Below are 24,827 nucleotides of genomic sequence, written 5' to 3'. Positions count from 1 at the left end.
ATTTATAACGTAATTCATTTATATTGAAAATCTGAACTGACAAATTCAAGTGATTTCAGTTTCAATTCTCTTTTTGACTTTTTGAGATTTTGCGGCGTCTGTTGAGCAATATGTGAAGAAAAATACAGTCGGACCTCTATTTAATGAAGTCGCTAAATCCCGATAATAAGTTCGTTGTATGAAAAATTCGTTAAGTAGAAAAATCACCTTTTGAAATACTTAAACAACACAAAACAGGTTTTAGATTCATAAACACTAGACATAATTAAAATTGACACACCTTTATCTTGTAAACTAGTGTCTACTAATTATTTTATAAATCTTAACCATAAAAGAAATCTGCATGGAAAGCAAGAATAGAGCAAAACATTATGCTGTGTTTCACTATCATTAGCATTAAATTATAGCTGCCTTTATTATGAAAGTAATTTTAAACATGCATTACCACATGCGTTAAGTTTAATTGCTATTGATAAAATCCATTTTGTCTGAGTGTTTCGTTTGAAATTGAATCAAAAAAGGAAAAGGGATCTTACTGCTTTCTCTAATAGTTAAGTGGTAGCGAAAATCTTTCCCTAGTAAAATACGTTAAAGTTCGAAATTGAAATATTTTGGGAAATAAGGAAAGTGGATATCAAAGAAAAGTTCGTTAAAAAGAAAATTCATTTCGCTATTTGGAAGTTATTTCACAAAGAAATTTCCAAAATGTTTTTGGTTCCTCGAGAGAAAAAAAATCGCAAAATGGAGAAATTCGCAAAATGGAAGTTCGTTGAATAGAAGTCCCACAGTATATGCCTTTTCGGTTGAAAAAAAAACTGAACCCATACTTTTAACACTTCGCATTTGTTTACTGTTGCCTTTCGATACTTAAATACAAATTTCAGTCGTAGCCTCAAACTTTCTGTTAGTGGATTAGATTTATAGTTCTGAGCAAATCGTCAAAAATAAATACAGGAACATCTATTTTTCAGACGTAGAATAGTACAAAACTGTTATAATCTGATAATCTGAAGCAAATTCGGGAGCCTCGCTGAACTGTCCCAGCAAGTGAAGAGGACATAAACTTTGCCAAAAGAACATCCACTAGTTCATTAAAGAGATTTGGAATAAAATACAATGGAGAGTTTCTTTATCTCTAAATTCAACGATTTTTTTCCTTCTTCTCGGGATTCAAGTTGCCAAAAACATGCTGTTGTCATAGACTTTCATTGATGCACATTTAAATAATCTTTAAGTCTGAAACAATCGTGTCCCATTTGTTATATTTTTCAACAGAAAATTCACAACCCTAGGGAAAATATGGTAGTTGAAACAATTTCTAAGGCAAAATTTATTCGCCATCAGCCCTGAATATTCGCAACATATTAAGATTGTCCTTTGTATGTAACGAAGATTTACGATATTTTTGCGAAGGTTAACTATTTCCTTTCTGTCATTATCTCTAACATCTGAATTCTTTTCAGAAATTGAATATTTTGTTCTAGTTCATTACGTCTAGAACAAAATATTTTTCATTTACTTCGCCGGTCAGGTGGCTGAGCGGTTAGCGTGCCTGACTGCGAAGCCGATGGCTGCGGGTTCGAATCCCGCTTAGGGCATGGATGTTTCTCTCTGTGTGTTGTTCTCTATTGTGTGATGAGTGAATGTGGCCCACCCTATAAAGCGGGTATCTGTGGCAGTGTGGCGTGGGTAATGTTGCTCGCCTCCGTGACTTAGGTTCACAGGTGCCCTAAGTTATTTAACGTTACTGGGTAACGTTAAATGAGTAACACTTCTGGCAACTTCCTAGGTGAAGAACGAATGTTCAAGTACCTGCCGTTAGAAAAAAAAGTTCATTTACGTCGCACTACATCTGCACAATGGGCTTTTGGCGGCGGTCTGGGAAACATCCCTGAGGATGACATGCCATCACAATTTTGATCCTCTGCAGAAAGGGGATGGTACCCCCTCTTCTGTAGTCTGACGACCTGCGCGCGAAGTCGAGCACTTTACGGTCGAACAGTTTAACAAGGACCCATACCGCACGCATAATGATCCAAGTGGTCACCCACCCGCACACTGACCACAGCCAGTTATGCTTGACTTCGGTGATCTGGTGGGAACCGCGTCTTAACGATCAGTCCACTGCGGGACCTTGTATATTTAATTTTCGATTAATCAATCTCGACCGATTCATATTTTTCTAATCCAAATTTTTATTTTTTATTCCTATTAGAGGGCTAAACGACCTGTTTGCTGACGCTTACCAACCTCGATAATTGCTTCGCAGTAATTGCTGTCTCTTGGCAGAATACAGTTGAAATTATTCGACTAAAAAGAACACTTGTGCCTGCACTTCCCACCTCCAAATATTTCCCATTTTTTGAAATAAAATTCAAATTAAAAGTATATTGTTATAACAAATTTTGTGATTTCACAACTGTCATTTAATATTTTTGCTTACCATACGGACGGATGTATTTTAAATACAATTTTTGAATTCGTCATTTAGTGCATGAAGCTGAAAGTTAAGTTATAAATCATTTAACGAATCACTTTAACCGAAATTCATAATGGTACATTAATGTAATTTGCACTAAAAAATAATAATTGTAAAACTTTTAATAAAAGATCAGACACCGATTTAAATAACTTAATCTTGAAATGTAGAATTATGTTATTCTAATAATAATAATCATAAAAACAATCCTTCTAAACTCTTAATTTATAAACAAAATCAAACGATATCAAACAAAATAAAAAACGTGATAATAACAGTACAGGCAATTTTAACCTTTAAATTAAGGAAACAAAAATATTTATATATGAAAATGTTTTGTACAACAAAGGAAAACCGAGACACCAATATTAGATTTTTATATTTATAGTAAGAAATAAGTAAAATATTTTTTTTCTTTTTTTGCCAATTCTCTTTGTCATCTTATTATAAAATTTTTGTGCGTGTGAATTGTTTATAATTTCTATCAAAATAAGTGAGAGATAAAAAAAAAAGCTCTGAGTTCTTGTTCAAATTTTTTAAAATATAAAGAAGTATATAAAGAGGGTTTTTTTTTTTTTAAAGAAAAGAAATAATACAGTTTAGTTTCCTAAATTTTATTAATTAGTTAAAATTCAATTTCGGAGCTGCAAGTCTATTTGCTCTAATTTCTATTAACGAATATGTAAAGTGTCTCAAAGCTGACGGTTCTTCTTAAAATGTATCATTTGATATTTATTCATAAATATTCTTATGATAAGCACATATCCATATCTGCCAACTCTACTGGATTTTGCCAGTTTCTCCTGTTCTACTGGTTTAATAAATATTCACCAGGTTTTTGTACGTTTTTATAAACTTCCCTAAAATTGAGTAAGTCTCATTAAAAAATTCCTATAGAGCTTTTTTGCACTGATTATTGCATGCTCGAATATTTAAATACGTATTACTGAATATTAAATACGCATTACTGAATATTAAATGCGTATACGTAAATTATTAAATACGTATACCAATAATGAAGCGAGCCTCATTTATAAAAATCAGTTAAAAACTTTTTTTATTCTAAAATGTTCAGTTTCTTTTTTTTAAATTCCGAACTCCCTTTTTAAATTAATTAGAACGTTTTTTTAGCTATATTTGATAAATTAAACGCCCGTTACTATTCAAAATTATGAGTAAAAATAATGCAAAACATTTCAATCTCTTTTAATGTCAATCATAGCTGGAAAATATTGCAGTTCTTCTATTTTGATGACGATAAAAAAAAATCCCTAAAATTCCCTATGTGTAAAATATTCAGTACATTTGCAACAATTATCGTAGAATTTATATCATTCCGTAAAATCTACTGGATTTCTTTTCCTGTTGATGTCTGCAGCTATGTATATCTAATAATCAGTAAAAAAGAAGTAATTAAAAAAAAAGAACGAAGGAAATCATGAATCGAGATGTGTCAGTTTTACAGGAAAATAACAGTCTTTTCGAATCTTTTACTCAGGCCTGTAGAGGTAAATTGATTAAATTGGCAAATTAAATTTAAAATAATCATTTTAGAGGAGGATAAATTATTTAAAAGATTTATGACCTTTGATAAAACAGAAATTCTTCGGATTTATAATCCAATTAACGTTTTCTGCGGATTCATAATACAATTATCGTTTTCTGCGGATTTGTAGTTCTGTAACATTTTGAACAGAATGCAAAGCGGGAACTAAAAAAGGTCCTCAATCTTTTTTCCTTATTTTTTACAGAATTTTACTTTCACTATGAAAGGATTAATGTAAAAGCAAGTCCAATTATTACGTCGATTAGTCGAACAAAACAAAGCGTGTTATTGAAATTGAGTGATACAATAATTCGGACTTTTCTTCCTTGAAGAATTTCACGAGGCTTGTCTCCTTATGAAGGTCACCCTTTATGACTAGTATTGCTGCCCAGGTCAAATTAGAAAGAAGAAAAAGGTTGGCATCTTCTGTTTTTATTTTTTTATTATTATAATTTGAGTGGCTTAAGGGTTGAAAGTAGTCACTTTCCAACTCGTTGTAGAATAAGTTCAGATCGTTGTCACGTTCAGTGCTGTGGATTGAAAGGGAAAGCCGTTTACGATGTAAGTATGCACCTTATTCTAGAAGTTTCTTTTTTCCTTCTTTTTTTTTTATATATATACAGTCAAACCTCGTTATAGTGAACATGGCTTATAGTGAACTCCCGGATATAGTAAAACAAATGTTCGCTCCCGTGCCTTGCTACACACGTATAGTGTTATTTTTGTGTGGATATAATGAACCAAAAGACGAGAGGAAATTGGATATTATGAACTTTTTTTCTGTCTTCGAGTGATTTTGTTCCGAGGAACCACAGGGTTCCGTGAAAGAGTAACAGCGGTTCCGATAGTTTGGATTTTTTTTTTTAAACAGTAATGTTTTACGAAACTTGCAATTAAATCTATATCCAATTGATAATCCTATATTTATTTAATATTTTCGTTAATTTCACGAAATTATTGAATGCTTGTGAAGAAAAAAATTTTAAAATAATGTTTTTTTTTCCCAATAACAATGTAATAAATTAATTTTGAAAAAGATATTCATTTACGAAAAATTCCGTTTACATTTCAAATCGAATAAAAAAAATACCCAAATTCAACAAAGGAGTATGTTTCTCTGATAATCATTCTCAACGATTATTTTCCTATTTTTTTTCTCTTTTTATGATTATGTAAACTATATTTCAGTTCATATTCATTTTCTGTTTATGCATGAATTAAAATCAAATTAAGAACCCGACTCTATACCGTTCTAGATAGGCGAAGTCAACTGACTGACATAAAAACCAATCTTAAGACTAATATTGATAAAAAGATCAGATGAACAAATTTATTCTTCACTCATTCACTAAATACAGTCAAACTCCGCTATAGTGAACATGGTTTATAGTGAACTCCCGGATATAGTGAACTAAATGTTCGCTCCCGTGCCTTGTTATACACATATAATATTATTTTTTGTGGATATAGCGAACCAAAGCACGAGAGGAAATTGGATTTTATGAACTTTTTTTCTGTCTTCGAGTGATTTTTCTTCATTTTAAAATTTCTACATAAAATACATATACCGATTTTTAAAATAATCGATTGAGTGGAATGGAGCCATAAGCATTTTTTCTTGTTTGCATCTTCTATCTCAATTTCTCATCCCTAAATGTTTTGTAAGCAAGATGATGAAAAATAAAAGTTAACACATTTTTCGTTACTATATATTGTTTTTTTAATCATTTTTGTCTTTCTTTTTATTTGTCATTTCTTTAAATAATGTGTTATAAAAGGAAGCAGTTTGGAAAAATGAGTTAAAATTGTTTGTAGTACGGCGGATATAGCGAACAGAAATTTCGGTCCCTTGAAGGTTCACTATAGCGGGGTTTGACTGTAATTTAAAGCTTATGTTATCTGCACCCAGTGGCATAGTAGGTTTGGGAAGGGTTTGGGGGACAAAACACCCTCCAAATTCGACATAACTTGATTAATGAGCTATTCGGTTCTGTAAGATGAAGACATAAAAAATTTTCATTATTAATTTTTTTCATAATTTAAACATTTAGAACAGTGATTTCCGACTGGCGGCCCGGGGGCCGCATCCGGCCGGCGAAGCTTTTTTTTTGTGGCCCGCGAACTGGAATATATTAGTTATAATTTTTTTGCAGACAATTTTCATAAAAAATCTGTATGGGCTTAAAATACTTTTCTCGTTAATAAAAACCCAATTTCTTCGTTTCTGTGAAATTTAACATACCAACGGTGCAAAAAAAATTTATTTATCAGGTTTTGCATCCATGAAAATATTTATTCAGATACAAAAATAATTATGTATGTTGCTCTTTTTTATATAATTTTTTTTTTGCATTTTGTGAATATAATTTAGCATGTGTGTATCAGAAATTGTCTCGAAGAAATTCTCCGATTTAACTTTTTGAAACCACTCATTTTGGACGAAAATGTTTACACACACATTTGTAAATTTTAAATTATGTAAATATCTATTCTCTGGTGGTTGCAGCAGACAAACCTCAATTTTGTCATTGAACATTTTGTGTGCTACTATGTAAGTTTTAATACCAACCTTTTTAAAGTTTTCTAAGATATCTGTTGCACATTAATTGTTTCATACATAGGTGCCCATTAAAATTATTGTAGCCAGAATTTTTTAACATGCAATTAAATATTTTTAAAAATCTCCATCTTATTTTAATTTGTAATTCAATACTTTTGTTTTGCATAACTTGGTAAAAATCTGACAGTAGTATTTAATGTTCCTGCAAAATTTTGATAAAGTTACGGCCCGCCATTTGATGATTTGTGTTTTTAATTGTGGCCCCCGGCCTTATGTAAGTTGGAAACCCCTGATTTAGAGCATATATATATACAAACTTCTACGGCAGTAGAGAAAAAAACTTCTTAGTAGTGGCAACGTTACAGCAGTTTGTCGTATTAAATCTTCAATTCAAAGTTAAAAATAAATAAAAAAAAATTCAACCTACTACGACAAATCAATAATTAAAAAAATATGTAGATATGATCTATTTGTTAACTTACTTAGATCTTCAATGTTTAATTAATTTAATCAATAAAAAATCTTTCCAACTTTACTTGTTCATTTACTACCACTTGGTAAAATATATATATATATATATATATGTCGGAGAAGGTGTAATCCCCTCCAGTCATACAATAAGACTACGCCACTGTCTGTACCATCAACGACGCCCGATTCCACATTTTAAGACGACAAAGGACTTTTCAAAGATTTCTAGAAATTATCAAGGGATTTGTTCGAAATTCTCAGTATACATTGATATTGTTAAAAACAACTTATAGTACAAAATTTCAACAAATTTTTTTAAAATTTAAGAAATTGAAAAAAATTAAAATTTCGAATTTTTAGTGCTTTTTTTTTATATTATTTCTCGCGCCAGAAATTTTGTTAAAATGACAAAATCCTTTTAAAATATTACATATTAGGTAATATAAAAAAATTGTTGGGAGTACTTTCTTTATTATTGAAACAAATAACAGTAAAAAACCAACCTTTTTGGAAGAAAAAAAAACCATCATACCGCTATAAAATATCATGTATAAAAATAATACTATTTTCTTCATTCAAAAAAATTTTCTAACAAAATTTTAATAATGTTCATAAATATGTAGAATCAAATTCTCAGGTCAATAGAATGAAAATTCATTTCGCTGGAACAGTTTGAGTTTTATAAATTTGTCAAAAAAGGACATTTTGAGAAAAATGAGTTTTATTGATTTTTCATTGCAGGGCTTCGTCAATTTTGCTCTAATTCAAGAATTTTTTTTTGAAAATATTCAGTTAAATGTCTAGATTTCAAAAATGCAAAAAGTGAAAAATCGATTTCTTGGCAAATTTTTGCTTATTTGAAATCCTTGTCTTTAAGTAGAAGCTCCATTCGAATTTATTAAAAAAGTATTGAATTTGTGTGTATATGTTGGTTGGTTCTTTTGCCACTTACCACAAGGGCAAGCCTGCTTGGTGAAACCGAGCAAATTTAAGGCAGAGTGTGCGATTCTTGTTTTTCAGTGGCGCCATCTATTGCCGAGAATTCAACTTCTGCCACACCATACGTCACACCTGTTTATAAGGCGGACCCATTCACATATCCATTCATTCATCCACAGATTGTAATTTTGACCTGAATCAGAGAACGATCGATCTCCAATCCAGTACCCCCAGAGGTTTTGATTTGTAACGGGAGCATGGAGGACTTTGTGACTCGACAGAATGTTAACGTGCATCAGTCACTTTACTACACGGGGAGTCTTTGGCCGGCGGGTTCGAATCCACGAACTCTCAGCCATGGGCCCAGCTCCCTAGCGACCAGGCTATCCCTGCCCTTGTGTGTATATGGGGCCGTTCAAGAAGTACGTACACAAAAATGGAGAAATTTTAACCCCCTCCGCCCTTCGTACATTCCCGTACATAAGGTCTTACTCCCACCCCCCTTAGAGTATGTACATTTTATTAGTCTACCCCCTTTTTCATAAAAATTAAAATAATTATGTTTTAAATAAAATTAAATAATTATTTAAAATAATTTATTCATTTAAATTATTTAAGCAATAACACCCAACGGGGATATACCACCAATCTGGGAAAGTTTGGTGTTTGCAATTTTTTATTTTGCGAGACAACTTGTTTTGAGAACTGATTTACTTACTCATACTAACAAGTGGTCGCGTGTGAAAAAAAATACAAGAACAAACATATGTATACTACATGTGTAGGAAAAAGTCAAATTTAAATTTGGTGTATGCTTATAATGTACGTACTTTGTATAATATCTCCCCTCTCCCCATCGTACAAAACCTTTCAAAATAGCAAATCACCTCCCCCCAACGGGATGTACGTACTTTTTGAACGGTCCCTATGATAAATTTTTGAAAGGTTATCAAATTAACCGGTTTGTTTGCATATAATTCCCAACTCGTAAATGAGATAAAATATCCCTAACAAAGTGATAAAGATTTTCACAGTTGCATATCAGAAATCAATTCACAATTTGTGAAGAAAAACTTATTTCGCTTGACCGATGCTCTAGATCAAGGGTTTCCAACTTAAACGAGGCCTGGAGCCACAATTAAAAACACAAATCAAATGGCGAGCCGCAACTTTATCAAAATTTTAGGTAGGACTCTTTTATGTTTGAAGGAACATTAAATATTACTGTCAGATTTTTACCAAGTTGTACAAAACAAAAGTATTGAATTACAAATTAAAATAAGAAGTTGATTTTTAAAAATATTTAATTGCATATTAATAATATTTAAAAAAATATCAAATAAGTAATAAAAATTGGGATACAATAACTTTAATGTGCACCTATGCATTGAACAATTCACGTGCAACAGATATCTAATTGTTAAGATATAAAACATTTGAAAAAGGTTAGTATTAAAACTTACATAGTAGCACAGAAAATGTTTAATGAGAGAATTGAGGTTTGTCTGCTGCAACCACCAGAGAATAGATATTTACATTTTAAATTTACAAACGTGTGTGTAAATATTTTCGTCCTAAATGAGTGGTTTCAGAAAGTTAAATCGGAAAATTTCTTCGAGAAAACTTCTGATACACACATGCTAAATTATATTCACAAAATACAAAAAAATGAAATAAAAAAAGAGCAACATGCACAATTATTTTTGTATTTGAATAAAAAAATTCTTGGGTGCAAAACCTGAGAAATAAATTTTTTTGCACCGTTGGTATGTTAAATTTCACAGAAACGAAGAAATTAGGTTTTTATTAACGAGAAATGTATTTTAAATCAATATAGATTTTTTTACGAAAATTGCCAGCAAAAAATGACAACTAATATATTTTAGTTCGCGGGCCACAAAAAAGGCTCCGCGGGCCGCCAGTTGGAAACCCCTGCTCTAGAGCTACGAGAATGCGTTAGAAAGAAATCTCTTTCTGGAGGTCAGTTTGTAAGGGCGAGTCTGATATAAGTGCAAATCTGGCCAACTTAGTCATTCTAAGTAATTGTCATAACAGTCTGATATGCTTAAATAAGTAAACTTAAAATATTTAGTAAATTGTAGTTATGGCATTTAACGTTATTTGAAAAAAAAAATGCTTTTTCTCTCTCTTTAGAATATGGGCTGAATATGGGAAGTTTGTCTTTTATATGTAATAGCAGTTTGTTTTTTTGCGTGCAACTGTTTCGTACAAGTTCATGTAAATTGTATTTTTTTTTTCGTTTAACAACCCTTCGTGGGCTCGATCCCCGCTGTCCGAAGACTCCCTGATATTGCCACAATCAAACACCTCCCCACATGGATCAGTCCGCGTAGGGACCGAGGGTGTGCGGTATGGGTCCTCTCTAAACTGTTCTACCGTAAAGTGCTCGACTTCGCGTGTAGGTCGTCGGGCTACCGAAGCGGGGGCGCCATCCCCTCTGCAGAGGATCAAAATTGTGATGGCTTGTCTTCGGACCCTCCTCGGGGATGTTTCCCAGACCGCCGCCAATAGCCCATTGTGCAGCTCTAGTGCGACGTAAATGAACTACAACTACAATAACATCAAATTTTTGTTTTTTAATTATTATTCTCCACTACAAAAACGTGGTTTTTAAAAATATTACTTTTATTTAGATTTTTTTTTTGTACTCACTTCCAAAATCTAACAAACCAGCCAATCCAGTGCCAACAAACACTTCCATGAATCCTTCAGATACAAAGGGCTGTTGCGGAAATGCTTCACTTTTATTCTAACCAATGAACATAACAGGGAGCCGAGATGGCTCAGGGGATAATGCGTTCGTCTTCCATGAGCTGAACCGGGTTCGAATCCCCCCCGATGGCTGGTCGATACGAATTCCGCATCCGGCTTGCACCGACCACAGTGCTGACGTTAAATATCCTCAGTGATAGACGGATCATGGGTTAGAGTCCCCTTGCCGTCTGGCTAACCGTGGGAGGTTCTCGTGGTCTTCTGCACCATGTAACGAAAATGCGGGTTAGATCCATCAAAAAGTCCTCCACGAAGGCAAATTTCTCCCACTATTTGATCTAGGAGTTCCCTTGTCTTCTGGATTGGATTCAAAATGACAAGGCTACGGCGTTGAATGTTAGTAGTCGTAAACCCAAAAAAATTGGGTCGGCTGTTCAACGACGGTTATAAAAAAAAACAAAAAAAAACATGGAGGGATAGCCTGGTTTGTAGGGCACTGGGCCCATGTCCAAAAGGTCGTGGGTTCGATTCCCGCTTCCTGAAGACTCTCCGTGTGAATAAATGGTGACTGATGCACGTTAAATCTGTCGAGTCGCAAAGTCCTCCATGTTCCCCTAACAAATCAGTACCTCTGGGGATACTGATCCAGGAGTTTTCTTGTCTTGTGGATTAATTCAAAATGACGGAGTTGAACATTAGTAGTAGTTGTAAACCCAAAATTGGGTCGGCTGTTCAACAACGGTTATAAAATTTCACAACCCTTGTTCAAATTTCGTTCAGGCTAAATAAATGTGACTTTATCCATTTATTGATTTTTTAATTGTAAAATATAACATCATATAATATACAAATATATAAATATAAATACATATAATAACAATATACAAATATAACGACATAGTGTCCAACGAAAAAATATCTTTCCAAGTAGTAACTTATTCAAAAAAAAAAAAATCTTTACTCTAATCTACTGGCCTAATCAGCCATGATATTTATTACATTTACCATTACGAGTGTTTAGCGATGTGTTTGTAAGGGACAATGCGATGTATTTGGTAATAAATTGTCAAAACTTTATCGAATTTACCAAATTTAGTGATGATTATGAAGAATACTAAACACTGGGGGTTCCGCGTTCGGCTGACCACCTGACCGGAACATCTGCTCCTGCACCCCAGACTCCAAGATCAAGAAAACTGAGATGGGCTCAGTAGGCCTTGGCTCTCTAGGGCTGTCGTGCGGCTGAGTTTAGTTTATGAATAATTACCAGTTATTATACAGGGTGATTCTAAAAAGATGGGAAAAATTTTAGGAAGTGTTAGTACACACCCAAGCAAACAATTTTTATCAAAGAATGCATGGTCGAAAACAAAACGCAAAGGCGCATTTGGAAAGTTTTTTCATGCAAACAAGAAAGCTCCATTCCTATCGAGAGTTACTGCGCTACGTTATTTGTCGCCAAGCTCTCGGCCGCTGCAGGGAAAGTTCGCCTATCTTTTCTTCGCCGTTGTACCAGCATAGCCGCTGCCGACCACTGTGTTGAACACTTATTGTAATCACTTGCCATTAAATTTGCTTTTATAACTTAACTTCATCGTTCTTTGTGTGTTTTTGCCTCATATAAGAACATAAACTTTGACGCCCTCTAGCGGTTTTGGGTTTTGTTTTCGACCATGCATTCTTTGATAAAAATTGTTTGTCTGGGTGTGTACCAACACTTCCTAAAATTTTTCCCATCTTTTTAGAATCACCCTGCATATAATAATCAGTTTATTACTTTTACCGCAACTTATACAGTCCCTAGACACACTATAAGATTCTACGTAAAATTATAATTATCAGGTCATACTCTATACAGCTGTATTGTTTTTACTAGGATGAACATTTCTTTACGCTCCTGTATCAATGGGTTAACATTGGAATGCAATACGTTAAAAATAAATACGAATAGGAAATATATAAAAAATCCCCTGAATAAAAACCCCTTTACATGTATGTTTAAATATAAAAGTATTGCCTATAAACTCATGCAAATCATGTCATTATTAAAAAACTACAGTGCGTCTAAAAATTTGGTCTAATTATTACAATATAATGCTTGATATAATAAATATTGTATATTTATATAATATATCGTCTCATTTATTCTATTGTCAAATTTATATTATATATCGTCTCATTTAACCCTTTGATACACGAACGCAAACAAGTGCAAACCCACTAAAACAATACAGCTGTATAGAGTATCAGCTGATAATTAAGATTTTACATAGAATATTATAGTGCGTCTAATAATTTGACCAGTGATTGTAGTCAAGGCATTTTTTAAAAAAAATTAATTGTAGTTAACTTTATTTGTAACAAAGCAGTTGTAGCAAACTACAAAGAAAATAATAATAACTAGGGGGCTCCGCCCCCTGCTCGCTACGCTCGCCAGCCCCCAGAACTGCTTCGCAGTTCCATTGCATATTGCTTCGCAATCTTATAAAAACATTTTAACACATTTAAATTTTAAAATAAAAATGCCAGATATTGAAATCAATTACTTAATGAAATTTATACACTTCTCTGCCCCCTTCACAATTTGATTATCTTTTCTTCATGTAGCTGAGAAATTTGGAGCTGTAGCAGAGAATATATCTCAATAAGAAATGCTTTCCCGTTTACAATTCCGCCATTCATTTCTCTGACGTCTGCCAGAGATATTTCGACGCCTGATAGCAGGCATTTTATTTAGGCAGCAGGCACTAAATAAATAAAAATAGAACTAAATAACTAAGATATCGTTTTAAATCTCAAATCAAAATAATTGTTTGTAGAAAGTTTGTTTTGGTTTGAATATTCGCACGATGCCATTGCCATTCTATTGTAACGAAACAAAAATTTATCATGAAACTAAAAATTTATCAAAGGAACTAAAGATATTGAATTCTTTTTTTAAGAAATTCAGTTCCGTTTTTTTTTATCCACTCTTATTTTTCTTTATCAATCTATTAATTCAGAAATGCTTTAAATCAAACAATGCTTACGGAAACAATGCCTATGCGAACCACCCGAAAAATGATTTGCTGAATTCTCATTGGTTGAAACTAAATTATTAATTTTATTAATTAATTAAAGGAAATTTTCATAATTTAAGACCTTATTGCACATCTACATAACAATACCTTTAAAACGACACCTTATTTGTTTAATTCTGTTGCGTAGTTTGGGAGTTTTTAGCGAGAAAAAATATTGCTAGCCTATTAATATATAGATAATTAATTTTTCCGACCACCGTTCCATCCAGTCCTACTACGTATCTGTTACCTACTAGAACTAGACCCTGGTGTAAGTGAAAATAGCGGTAATGATGTTATTCTGCATCGGTGATGTTACGTCATAAAGTGCAGTGAGAAAAATAACCATGTTCCGTTAAGTGGTATTTCAAAATGTATTAAAAAGATCTCAAAGTAGGATATTTAAAAAAAAAATTAAGAATTAAAATAATTTGCTTGTATTCAAAACGAATTTTTAAGCCTATCGGTCTTAGAAACAATAGAATATTAAATATTTTGCAAATGTCGTTATAAAAATACTTGGTTTCCAGTTATCCCAAATTATTTCAGATTTTTAATAATTTTTTTTTTTTAATCTTTTGTTGACGGTCCTTATTGCGTTCCAAAATTTGTGATATGAAATAAAGTTTTTAGCGAAGATTTGTCTCAGAATTTTTCTAGTAAACTTCACAACATTAAATATAAATTTATAAAATAATAGAAGGAAACATACCAAGTATTTTAAAAAATTCGTTTCTTATAAGTAGGCGAAAAATAAGAAAGTATTTTACCTCATCTAAAACAAACATGTAATCATTTCAACAGAGGTGAAAATAGAAGTTTATTAAAAAATATGAAGCACTCTAAAGTTGTTCGTTTTAGGTCCCAGACAAAAATATAAATTTTTTTTTTTCGTTTTTATCTTATTTGAAAAACGTAGTTTTAAAAATTTTTATTTCAAAATTTTCTTTGTTTTGTATTTGTTAGTATGTTTATGTTGTTAAGTGTTCGAAATTTCAATTGGAAAAACAATTGAGAACTTTTATTTGCATCATTTATAAAACAATTGCAACTTGCATAGGATATCAGGATAACAGCTACAGGTGAAATTTTAACACTCTAGCTTGTCAGAAAACGTTTAACCCCTTGACATATCATTTCCTGATATAAAAATGATCTTTGATTGCACTGTAAACAACAGCAAATCGCAACGGAATGTTGACAGAGATGCCCACTGCTCCGGACAAACCAAAATAATAAAAAAAAAAACGGTAAATAACAACAAACTAAATTTCTCTAATATTTGACTATTTTTGCTTGCTTTTTAAAACGTATAGCATGGCATAACTATTATAAAGTGGTGAATTATATAAGCCTACGAATTACTTAGAAATAGTGGTGGATAAAAATTTACTAAATTGAATTTATAAAACCAGGAATCATTATTGATAAACTACCACTTTAAAATATTTATTTACTGTTCGATGCATGTTGGCATCTTTGCGTTGAAGACGTCTGAGACACGTCAATTATTGTTTTGACATAAAAAAAACAAATGACGTCTCCCAGACGTCTTCGTATGTCAAGGGGTAAAACTTGCACAGTCATAAGATACAGAAGTCCAGTTGAGATTTGAGTGCTGTAGCTAGCTGCAAAGTGGTCATAATTTTGATTGCACGATTAGCACAAGCAAAATCGAGTTACAAAATAAATAAAAATATAATTGTAAAATTTTAGTAGCATTATAATTTGGTTTAATAAAAATGTAGCACTTCAAAAACAAGTTTCGAGTTTTTAGACGACCTTGGAGGTTAATTTTTGGCCGGCACGTGCTTAGCGAAGGTAAATATGAAGATTCTTCCAGAAATGAGTTGATATATCCCGTTAGATTAAGAAGATTAGGGAGATCCTCATAAAAATGTAAACAGATAGATTAATTTCTGATTTATCTTAGATTAATGATGATGTGTTTAAAATATAGAGATAGCGCTAGAAGAAGTTGTTAAAACTTTCGAACCTGGGGCGGAAAATGTTGGAAGATTCAGAGAGAGTGCGTTTTTGTGTCCCTTCCTTAAAACTTCTTCAGAATATTAAAATTTAACCTTTGGAATTATAAATATTGTATTTAAACATAAATGTTTTGAATATTTATAACTCGAATCAGCCTTGGCATCATCAGCAAACACGATTTAAAAAAAACGTTTAGTGAGCTGAAAATATAATTTGTCCAAAGTAAGAACTCCCCTAGTGACTATATGGTAACGAGGTAATAACTACTTCAAGCTGGGTTGGGCAGGTTTCGGCTTAGCCCTAGAGTGAAGAAAAGCTACAGTTTATCATTTCGAACCCAATCCAGAAGACAAGGAAACTCTTGGATCAAATATTGGGAGAAATTTGCCTTCGTGGAGGACTTTTTGATGGAACTAACCGGCATTTCCGTTACATGGAGAGGAAGACCACGAGAACCTCCCACGGTTAGCCAGGCGGCAAGGGGACTCTAACATATGATCCGTCTACCATTGAGGATATTTCACGTCAGCACTGTGGTTGGTGCAAGCCGGATGCGGATTCGTATCGATCATCCATCGGTGGGATTCGAACCCGGTTCACCTCATTGGAAGGCGAATGCTTTATCCCCTGAGCTATCACGGCTCAGAAGCTATAGTTTGTCTAAAATAAGAACTCCCACAGACATTCGTCTGGACCTGTGGCGGTGACTATGGTAACGAGGTATGGCTATTTCAAAATAGCGGTTTCGGCTCGGGTCAGCGAGGGAATCTCTTTCTTTGGTCAATTGTGTTAGTCCTAGAGTGAAGCTACCCTCCCTAAAATGCACCATTCTTCTTTCCATGGCAACAGACGGCCTCAGACTTTGTGGCGGGAAGATTTCTTAGCTTAGACCAGTGTTTCCCAAACTTATGACTTTTGTGTACCCTTTCTAAATTTTTCGTAAAGTTGTGTACCACTAATAAAGAAATTAATGTATTTTTTACTATAAAAAAATTGCTCAAAAGTTAAAAATCACAACTTTCTGTTGACACCGCTAATTAGTAACTGTTAACTCTGCAAAAAAATAGCCAATGGAAAAATATGTAATCGAAAATTTTCATGGCTAGCTTTGTTTTTAAATAAAATTTTTTGAAATTTTCGTTTGGTGCAAGATATTTCGCATAAGAACGCGTACCCCGGCTGAACTGTTCCCGTACCCCTGGGGGTACGCGTACCACACTTTGCGAACACTGGCTTAGACTAACTATACCCTCCCTGAAATGCGCTAGTCTTGTTTCCATAGCAGCAGATGGCGTCGGGACGGGGGAGTTCTAACCGTAGACAAACCATAGTTTCCTTTTCATAAGTTGGGTTTTACGAGCTTTCAAATTAGACACCAATTGGAAGTTTCCCTGATTAATTTCTATTTAATAAGAATGAACTGCCTACTTCAAAAGGAGGGCTCTTAACCCCTTTCCTTCTCGCTCCCGTGAAAATGACAGGGTGAGGTTGCGCCCTCTATTTCACGCTCCCGTCAAATTTCCGGGCTGGAGTGTTCAGTAGTAACGCGCCAATAAGAATAAAACTAGTTCATTTCTTTTTTTCCCGAAAAACATTTTATTTCTCCTTAAACACAGTACCAGGATATTTTTTAAGGTAATTGTAGATAGTTAGTTTATATTAAACTGGATGTCAGCACTAATCAAATACGTGTATTTGGCAAAATAGGCACTTTTATGACAGTTTTCTTGAAAATTAACCGATCGTTAAGGGGTTAAAGCTGCGAACACACATCGTCCGCGACAGCTGTTTTCTGTTCGGAATTTATTGGCTCGCTTTTTGCTTGCATTTTTTATTGTTTAGTTCAGTCACCTGTTAAAAGTGCATTTTATTTTTCAGGCTGAAACTTGCAAGGGTCACTATTTTGATCAGTTTGATGGCCAGCGCCTCGTCAGACCGCGTTGTCATGACAAACAACGGACCAGTTCAAGGAATCACCGTCGCCAGCGGAAATCCGAATATCGAAGCCTTCCTGGGAATCCCTTACGCAGAACCCCCCACCGGACGACTCAGGTTCAGGAAGCCAGTACCCAAAACACCGTGGTCAGGCGTGTACGACGCCTCGAACCTATCACCCCCCTGCATCCAGAATGGAACGGACGACTTCTACTACATCCCAAAGCTGGCCAACATGTCGGAAGATTGTTTGTATCTGAATATATGGGTGCCTTACTCTCGACGGTCCACTGGCCTGAAACCTGTCCTCATATACATACACGGAGGAGCTTTCAATACAGGTTCCAGCATACAGGAGGTACTGGACGGTACTGTACTCTCCCAGAGAGGTGACATTCTCGTCATCAATCTTAATTACAGAGTGGGCGTTCTCGGTTTCTTCACTTCACTCAGCGATGAAGCTGTCGGCAATTTTGGACTCCACGATCAGGTGACAGCCTTACGGTGGATAAAGGAGAACGTAAAATCGTTCGGGGGTGATCCGAATCATTTGGTGCTGATGGGAAACAGTGCTGGCGCTATGGCCGTCTGCGGGCACTTAGTGTCGCCCTTAACCCGCCATATCATCAAAAGGGGAATCTTACAGAGCGGAGGCGGTATCCAGACGATGATATTGGACGATAACAAGCGGCTTTTGGAGACGGCCGAGAAAGTGTCTAGAATAACAGGCTGCGCCGACAGGAAATTCACACTGAAAGACAATCCCAAAGTTGTGGTTGCCTGTCTGAAGCGTTTGTCGTACATGGAGTTGTCGCGTGCCGAAGGTTTGCTGATGCGAGGCAACCCTTTGACCTTCTTTCCGAGGGTCGGCGACGATTACCTCCCGAAACCTGTCATCGATCTCATAAGGGAAGGCAAGATGGAACATTCGGACGTCATCATAGGGACGAACGAGGAAGAAGGGAACATTTTCTTGACCGTGGCCATCCCACAGTTCTTCGGGGTTTACGGCCACAATAACGTGCAGACAATCAACAAGAAACTGGCCAAGCAACTCCTTACTCTCATATTCAAGAACACAGAGCAATCGGAGGAAAAAGAGATAGCGGAGTTCTACGCCGGCAGCGTCGTGAATGAGACTTCGGACGCCTTCACCAAAGCGCTGGGGATGTCCCTCGGCGACTATTTCATAATTTGCAACTCTTTCTACCAGGCTGAGTTCCAGTCTATCGGGAACTCTGTTTACTTTTATGTCCTGACACGTCGGCCCTCGTCATCGCCTCTGAATGGCTGGATGGGGACGACGCACTTCGACGAGGTGCAGTACACGTTCGGCAACCCCCTCTTCGACAATTTCACTGAAGAGGAAAAGAAGTTCAGCGACAGGATCATGGACAGATGGATAAATTTTATCAGAAACGGGTAAATATAGCTTCTTTTTTTGCTGTTGCAGGGTTTTAAAGCGACTGGTTTTTGGGAAAAAAATCAAAATAATATTTTTAAAAACCAAGTTTTTGTAGTGGAGAATAATAATTAAAAAACAAAAATTTGAAAGACGTGGGGCCCATGAAATACATAACAGTAACAGTATGTGTGCTCATGAGAATATGTGTATATATATCTGTAATTGTATCTGAATGTGCACGCGTATGAGTAAGAAAATGTGTTATGTATATTTCATGCACCCCACGTTTTTCGTTTTTCAAATTTTTGTTTTCCCGCAGTGAACTGATCGTTAAGGCACGGTTCCCAGCAGATCACCGAAGTTAAGCATCATTGGCTTAGTCAGTGTACGGGTAGGTGATCACTTGGATCAGTCTGCGTAGGGACCGAGGGAGTGCGGTATGGGTCCTCGTTAAACTGTTCAACCGTAAAGTGCCCGACTTCGTGTGCAGGTCGTCGGGCTACCGAAGCGGGGGTGCCATCCCCTCTGCAGAGGATCAAAATTGTGATGGCATGTCTTCGGATCATACTCAGGGATGTTTCCCAGACCGTCGTCAATAGCCCATTGTGCAGCTCTAGTGCGACGTAAATGAACTACAACAACATCAAATTTTTTTTTAATTATTATTCTCCACTACAAAAACGTGATTTTTAAAAATATTATTTTAATTTCTTTTTGTTCACACTTCCAAAATCTCAATTTTTTCAGGCATTGTACACAAAACTTTTCAACTGACATGTGACACTCATTTGAAATAATCGAATCGACAACAAAAGACAACGCGAAAATATTAATTTTTCTTTCATTTTATTTGACTTTGTATGCCTTTTTTTCGCTTCATTTTCATGCATTGTCATCCAATCCTGAACTATGTGCCAAATTAGAAGTCTGTAGCTAGTCGGGAAGTCAGTTTAAAATCGATTACAAAATTCCACCCGAATAGACATACACGAAGGCAATTTGATGTAAACGCGGTAATAACAAAAGGCGACAGACACAACCGGTTTGTCTGTTATGAAACCTGTAGAAAATTTTTATACATTTTGGAACACACACAAACGCCGCTGCAAGCTTTCGTTGGTCATCAGAGAGAGTTGGTTAGCGGTAAAATGTGAAAGGAGATAGCCGTACCGAACTAGGAGGTTTAAATCATGTATCAGATTATTAGACGCACTAGAAGAATCTCTGTAAAATCTTTTTTATCAGGTTATTGGAGATCGAAATGAGCTGCAGGTGGCGTGGAGCAGAACTCTCTACCTATATGGCAACACTTCGCATGCTTTCCCCATTAGCGTGTGGAGAGTCATAGAAGAAGGAAGTACGTTAGTTTATGTCTTGATTTTTAATATAGATTAAAATCGTTTAAGTTGAGAAACTATCTGGAACTGAAAATTAAATTGAACATAGTTCTAAAAGAAAGTATCATGAAACTTTTAAAAAATATTTTTATTAATTACAAACGAAAAATATTAGTGAAAGGAAAAAGTATCGTAGCACATTCCTATACAACTGAACAGAGGAGGGGAAGGAAGGGAGAAGGGCCAAAGACATGGAACCGGTCTTCTCTATAGGTGGCGTATTCGAGCGTTGTGATCGCCTATAATGCAGCTGTATTGTTTTTATGCAGCTGAAACCGCAATACACTTGTTTACGTCTGTGCATCGATTGGTTTAACATTATAATGCAATACGTTAAAATTAAATACAAATAGGAAGTATGTGAAAAATCTTCGGAATAAAAACCCATTACATATATATATTTGAATACAAAAGTATTGCGTATAAACTTGAGTAAAACATTTAATTATTTATAAAAAATTACAGTGTGTCTAATAATTTTAATATAATACCTGATATAATAAATATTCTATAAGTTTAAATGCTCGAGATATTTTGTTTATATGGTTCTCTATGGCGTTTAAAAAAACAAATGAAACTTCAAATTAATATTTTAGAAAACGTTTTCTTAGTTGCCAAATTTTAATTTTTATGGTTTCGTCAACTTTTTTTAAAGTAGCTCTGTAAAAACTTTCAAAATACTTAAATAATAATTAAAAGAAAACCCATCAAAATATCAAGAGAGTTTAATAAAATACATTTTAATGAATAAAATTCATTCCAAAAATAATTTAAAATCGAAAACAAAAGGTGACTTACGAAATTGGTATCATGCAAAGTTTGACCCCTTAAATAAGCCACCCTTAAAATAAGACTTTTAACCGCTTAAAAATAAAATGCGAAAAATCAACATATTTTTTTTTCTTTCATTAATAAATACAGGGGACTGAAACAAAACATAATACACACGTTCTAAGTTGAAATTTTAATTTTTTTCATGCGTAAAAAAATATTTAATTTACCATCATTTTACTATCCCAAATTATCTCGGGCAAATGAAAAAAGTTGAATATCAGTCTTTGTATATGTTCACATCTTCATCATCTGCATTACTTTTTACTTTCGCGAACGCCATTTTTTTTCTATGTAAATGCATCAATCATCATATACTAAAAATATATAGATACCCCAGTTAACTCGGGATAATTACAGAAGAGGTTAAATTAGTTTCTAGGAGGATACACCAAACCTACAACTTAACCATACATTCAAAATGTTATTGAGTTTATGGTGATATCTTCTCAGATCCTTTCAGTGCACCAAACAAAAATAATCATTTCTTTCTTAAGGTCTGGTTTCTTAGGACAGGCTGGCGTTACAAAACGTCAGCTTGAAGCTAACCCCTGATTGGTCAATTTGTGAGCTAGACAGCATACGTCATCGAACGCTTAGATTGAACGACGACTAATGCCCGAATCAACTGCAGTTGGATTGTACATACGTTGAACCGACTGCTCACGCTGAGCTAACAAAACAGTATTTTGTTGGCGTCAGCGGTACGTCAACTTAACGCTCAGATAAGGCGCTTGCCCTAAGAAACCAGGCCTTTAGTTTGCTGAGACGGAGTACCATTTTAGTAAATGAAAGAGAAATATAACTGAAGTTTTTCTTTCTAGGAGTCCAAATATTCCGAATGAAATCCGATGGCCCAAATTCACTTTGAATAATACAGTGTACTTGGACATGAACGACGAAGAGACGATCCGAATCAGACCGGACAATTACCGATGCGAGTTCTGGAGGGACAGATTTCAAGCAAACATCCGCGATTCTGACATCATCCATCTGAGAAGATTCATCACTTCGACGGCCAGTGTTGTGCAACTTCCGTCCGTCCTCGCATTTCTTTCTATTATAGTGCATTACATAGTGAAGAATCATTAACGATCTCTTCATATTTCTATATCGATTCATTATATATCATGAACAGTTCTAATTAAGTTAAATCTAGTCAATCAATTTGTGTACATCGGGTAGAGATTAATCTATGAGATGTTTTTTTTTTTCAAATCAAGATGGCGATTGCATTAATGCAAATGCGCTGATGGAAAATGAAGATAGTATCAAGATTGCAAAAAAAAAAAAAAGAATAATAACAAATAAAAACAACGTCCGCATAGCATAAGAAAAGTAAAAAAGAACTAAAGAGTTGTGAACGCCTTATTACGATCACATGATTTGACCCATGGATCAAAATGCTTTTTTCTTTCTGGATTGACTCCGTTAAACATTTCAAATCATGGGTTGCAAAAACTGTCTCCGTTGATGTTTGTCGTCGGATTGATTTTCATATATCCTGCCTACGTACGTGTTTCAATACTTTTCCTTCTTCAGTATTCATATTTATATTGAAATCGCCGTCATTATGCATTAATAATTAAAAGAATATAAAAAATACTTTAAATTATTATTACTATGTAAATACATTAAAAATGCCTGCTAGTGAAAATAAAAAGAAAAACAGCAGCGGTCGCCATAGCAACGCAAGCAATGACAACGCATGCGCACTGTTTGCTAAAAAAAAAAAAAAATACAGTTTTATTTATAAGATGGCTTTTAGAATATGTAAATTCATAGCAGCAAAACAGCTGTGTGATGTTTCATAGTGTTCAGTATGGTATTTCAGAAAAGTTCTCTTCCCTGTTATAAAAAAAAAAGTCATTGTCAACTTAACAAACACTATCTGACCAAAAGTAACCTCCACCTCCTCGGGCGCAGAGTTCATTTAAGCGAGGGAGTAAGAAGAGAAACATCTCCGTGCTTGAAATTGATACAACCCTAAATGCGCGCTAAACACAAACAGTGACTTTATCTTTAAGTCACTTACTTCGCTTTATCATCTGCTATTATACCTTTCATTACTCAAGCTAATTAAATATATTTTAAATCTAAAAACTACTGTTTTCCCAGCAAAATGCCTAAAAAAGGACAAACTATTCACTCAAAAGAGAAATATCATAAAAAACTGGAGTGAAATATAATTAAATTTATGAAATATTCAATGTTAAAAAAAATTAAGATAAAGTTTGCGAAATAAATATTTTTGCCATACGATCGCCAAATAACAACCTTTTCCCAAGTAGGCCACCCAAGTCAAGCATCACTAGCCAAGGTCAGTGTGCGGATGGGTGGCCACTTGGATCAGTCTGCGTATGGTCCGAGGGTGTGCAGTATCAGTCCTCCTTAAACTGTTCAACCGTAAAGTGCTCGACTTAGCGTGCAGGTCGTCGGGCTACCGAAGCGAGGGTGCCACCCCCTCCAAAGAGGATCAAAATTGTGATGGCATGTCTTCGGATCATCCTCCGGCATGTTTCCCAGACCGTCGCCAATAGCCCATTGTGCAGCTCCAGTGCGACGTAAATGACAAAGCCTTTTATTAATTGTCCAAGATTGTCATTAATTTTTGATATGTTTTTAAAATAAACACAATTAAAAAACACTGGAACAAAAGAAAGTTTCTTTTCTGCATGCACAAAATATATTTTTTTCCTACGACTAGCACTGAACTTTCGTTCTCCACCTTGGAAGATGCCGGAAGTGTTGCTCATTTAACGTAACCGGGTGGGCACCTGTGAACTTAAATCACAGAGGTGAGCAAAATTACCCAAGCCACACACACCAGTTTATAGGGTAGGCCAAATTCACACAACAGAGAACAACACACAGAGAGAAACATCGTTGCCCTAAGCGAGATTCGAACTTGCAACCATTGGCTTCAAATTCAGGTAAGCTGACCACTCGGCCATCTTGCTGACATGAAACAAAATATAAAAATTAGGTTTCATGTAGAAGAAGCTCATCAGTTAACAAAATAGCAAAAAGAAGTATATAGAAAATTTTCTCGAAAAGTTAGAGCAATAATTTTTACTTGGGGATCTGTAAAACACAGTTAAAACAACCGTGATGGCTCAGGGCATAGAGCGTTCGCCTTCCAATGAGGTAAACCGGGTTCGAATCTATACGAATTCCGCATCCGGCTTGCACTGACCACAGTGCTGAAGTGAAATATCCTCAGTGGTAGACAGATCATGGGTTAGAGTCTCGTTGCAGTCAGGCTAACCGTGGAAGGTTCTCGTGGTATCCCTCTCCATGTAACGTAAATACGGGTAAGTTCCATCAAAACGTTATCCACAAAGGCAAATTATTCCTACTACTTGATTCAAGAGTTCCCTTGTCTTCCGGATTGGGTTCAAAATGACAAGGCTACGGTGTTGAACATTAGTAGTCGTAAACACGAAAATCTGGTCGGTTGTTCAACAACAGTTACATATATAT

The 24,827-nt window shown here is 34.8% G+C and overlaps 1 protein-coding gene across 1 annotated transcript; it reads left to right on the top strand.

Annotated features, from left to right (window-relative positions):
* Nucleotides 1–4,403: 4,403 nt before the first annotated feature.
* Nucleotides 4,404–24,013, top strand: LOC107457137 (acetylcholinesterase-1). Its single transcript, XM_016075212.4, has 3 exons — nucleotides 4,404–4,586; nucleotides 17,655–19,133; nucleotides 22,169–24,013. Coding segments are annotated over exons 1-3 (1,749 nt in total). The 5' UTR covers nucleotides 4,404–4,584; the 3' UTR covers nucleotides 22,437–24,013.
* Nucleotides 24,014–24,827: the final 814 nt, after the last annotated feature.

This window comes from Parasteatoda tepidariorum, chromosome 9 (genome assembly GCF_982258835.1).
Source record: "Parasteatoda tepidariorum strain Cologne lab strain chromosome 9, Ptep-v5.0, whole genome shotgun sequence".
NCBI lineage: Eukaryota > Metazoa > Arthropoda > Arachnida > Araneae > Theridiidae > Parasteatoda > Parasteatoda tepidariorum.
The sequence above is the reverse complement of the archived record's forward strand: the minus strand, read 5'-3'. Positions and strand labels throughout refer to the sequence as shown.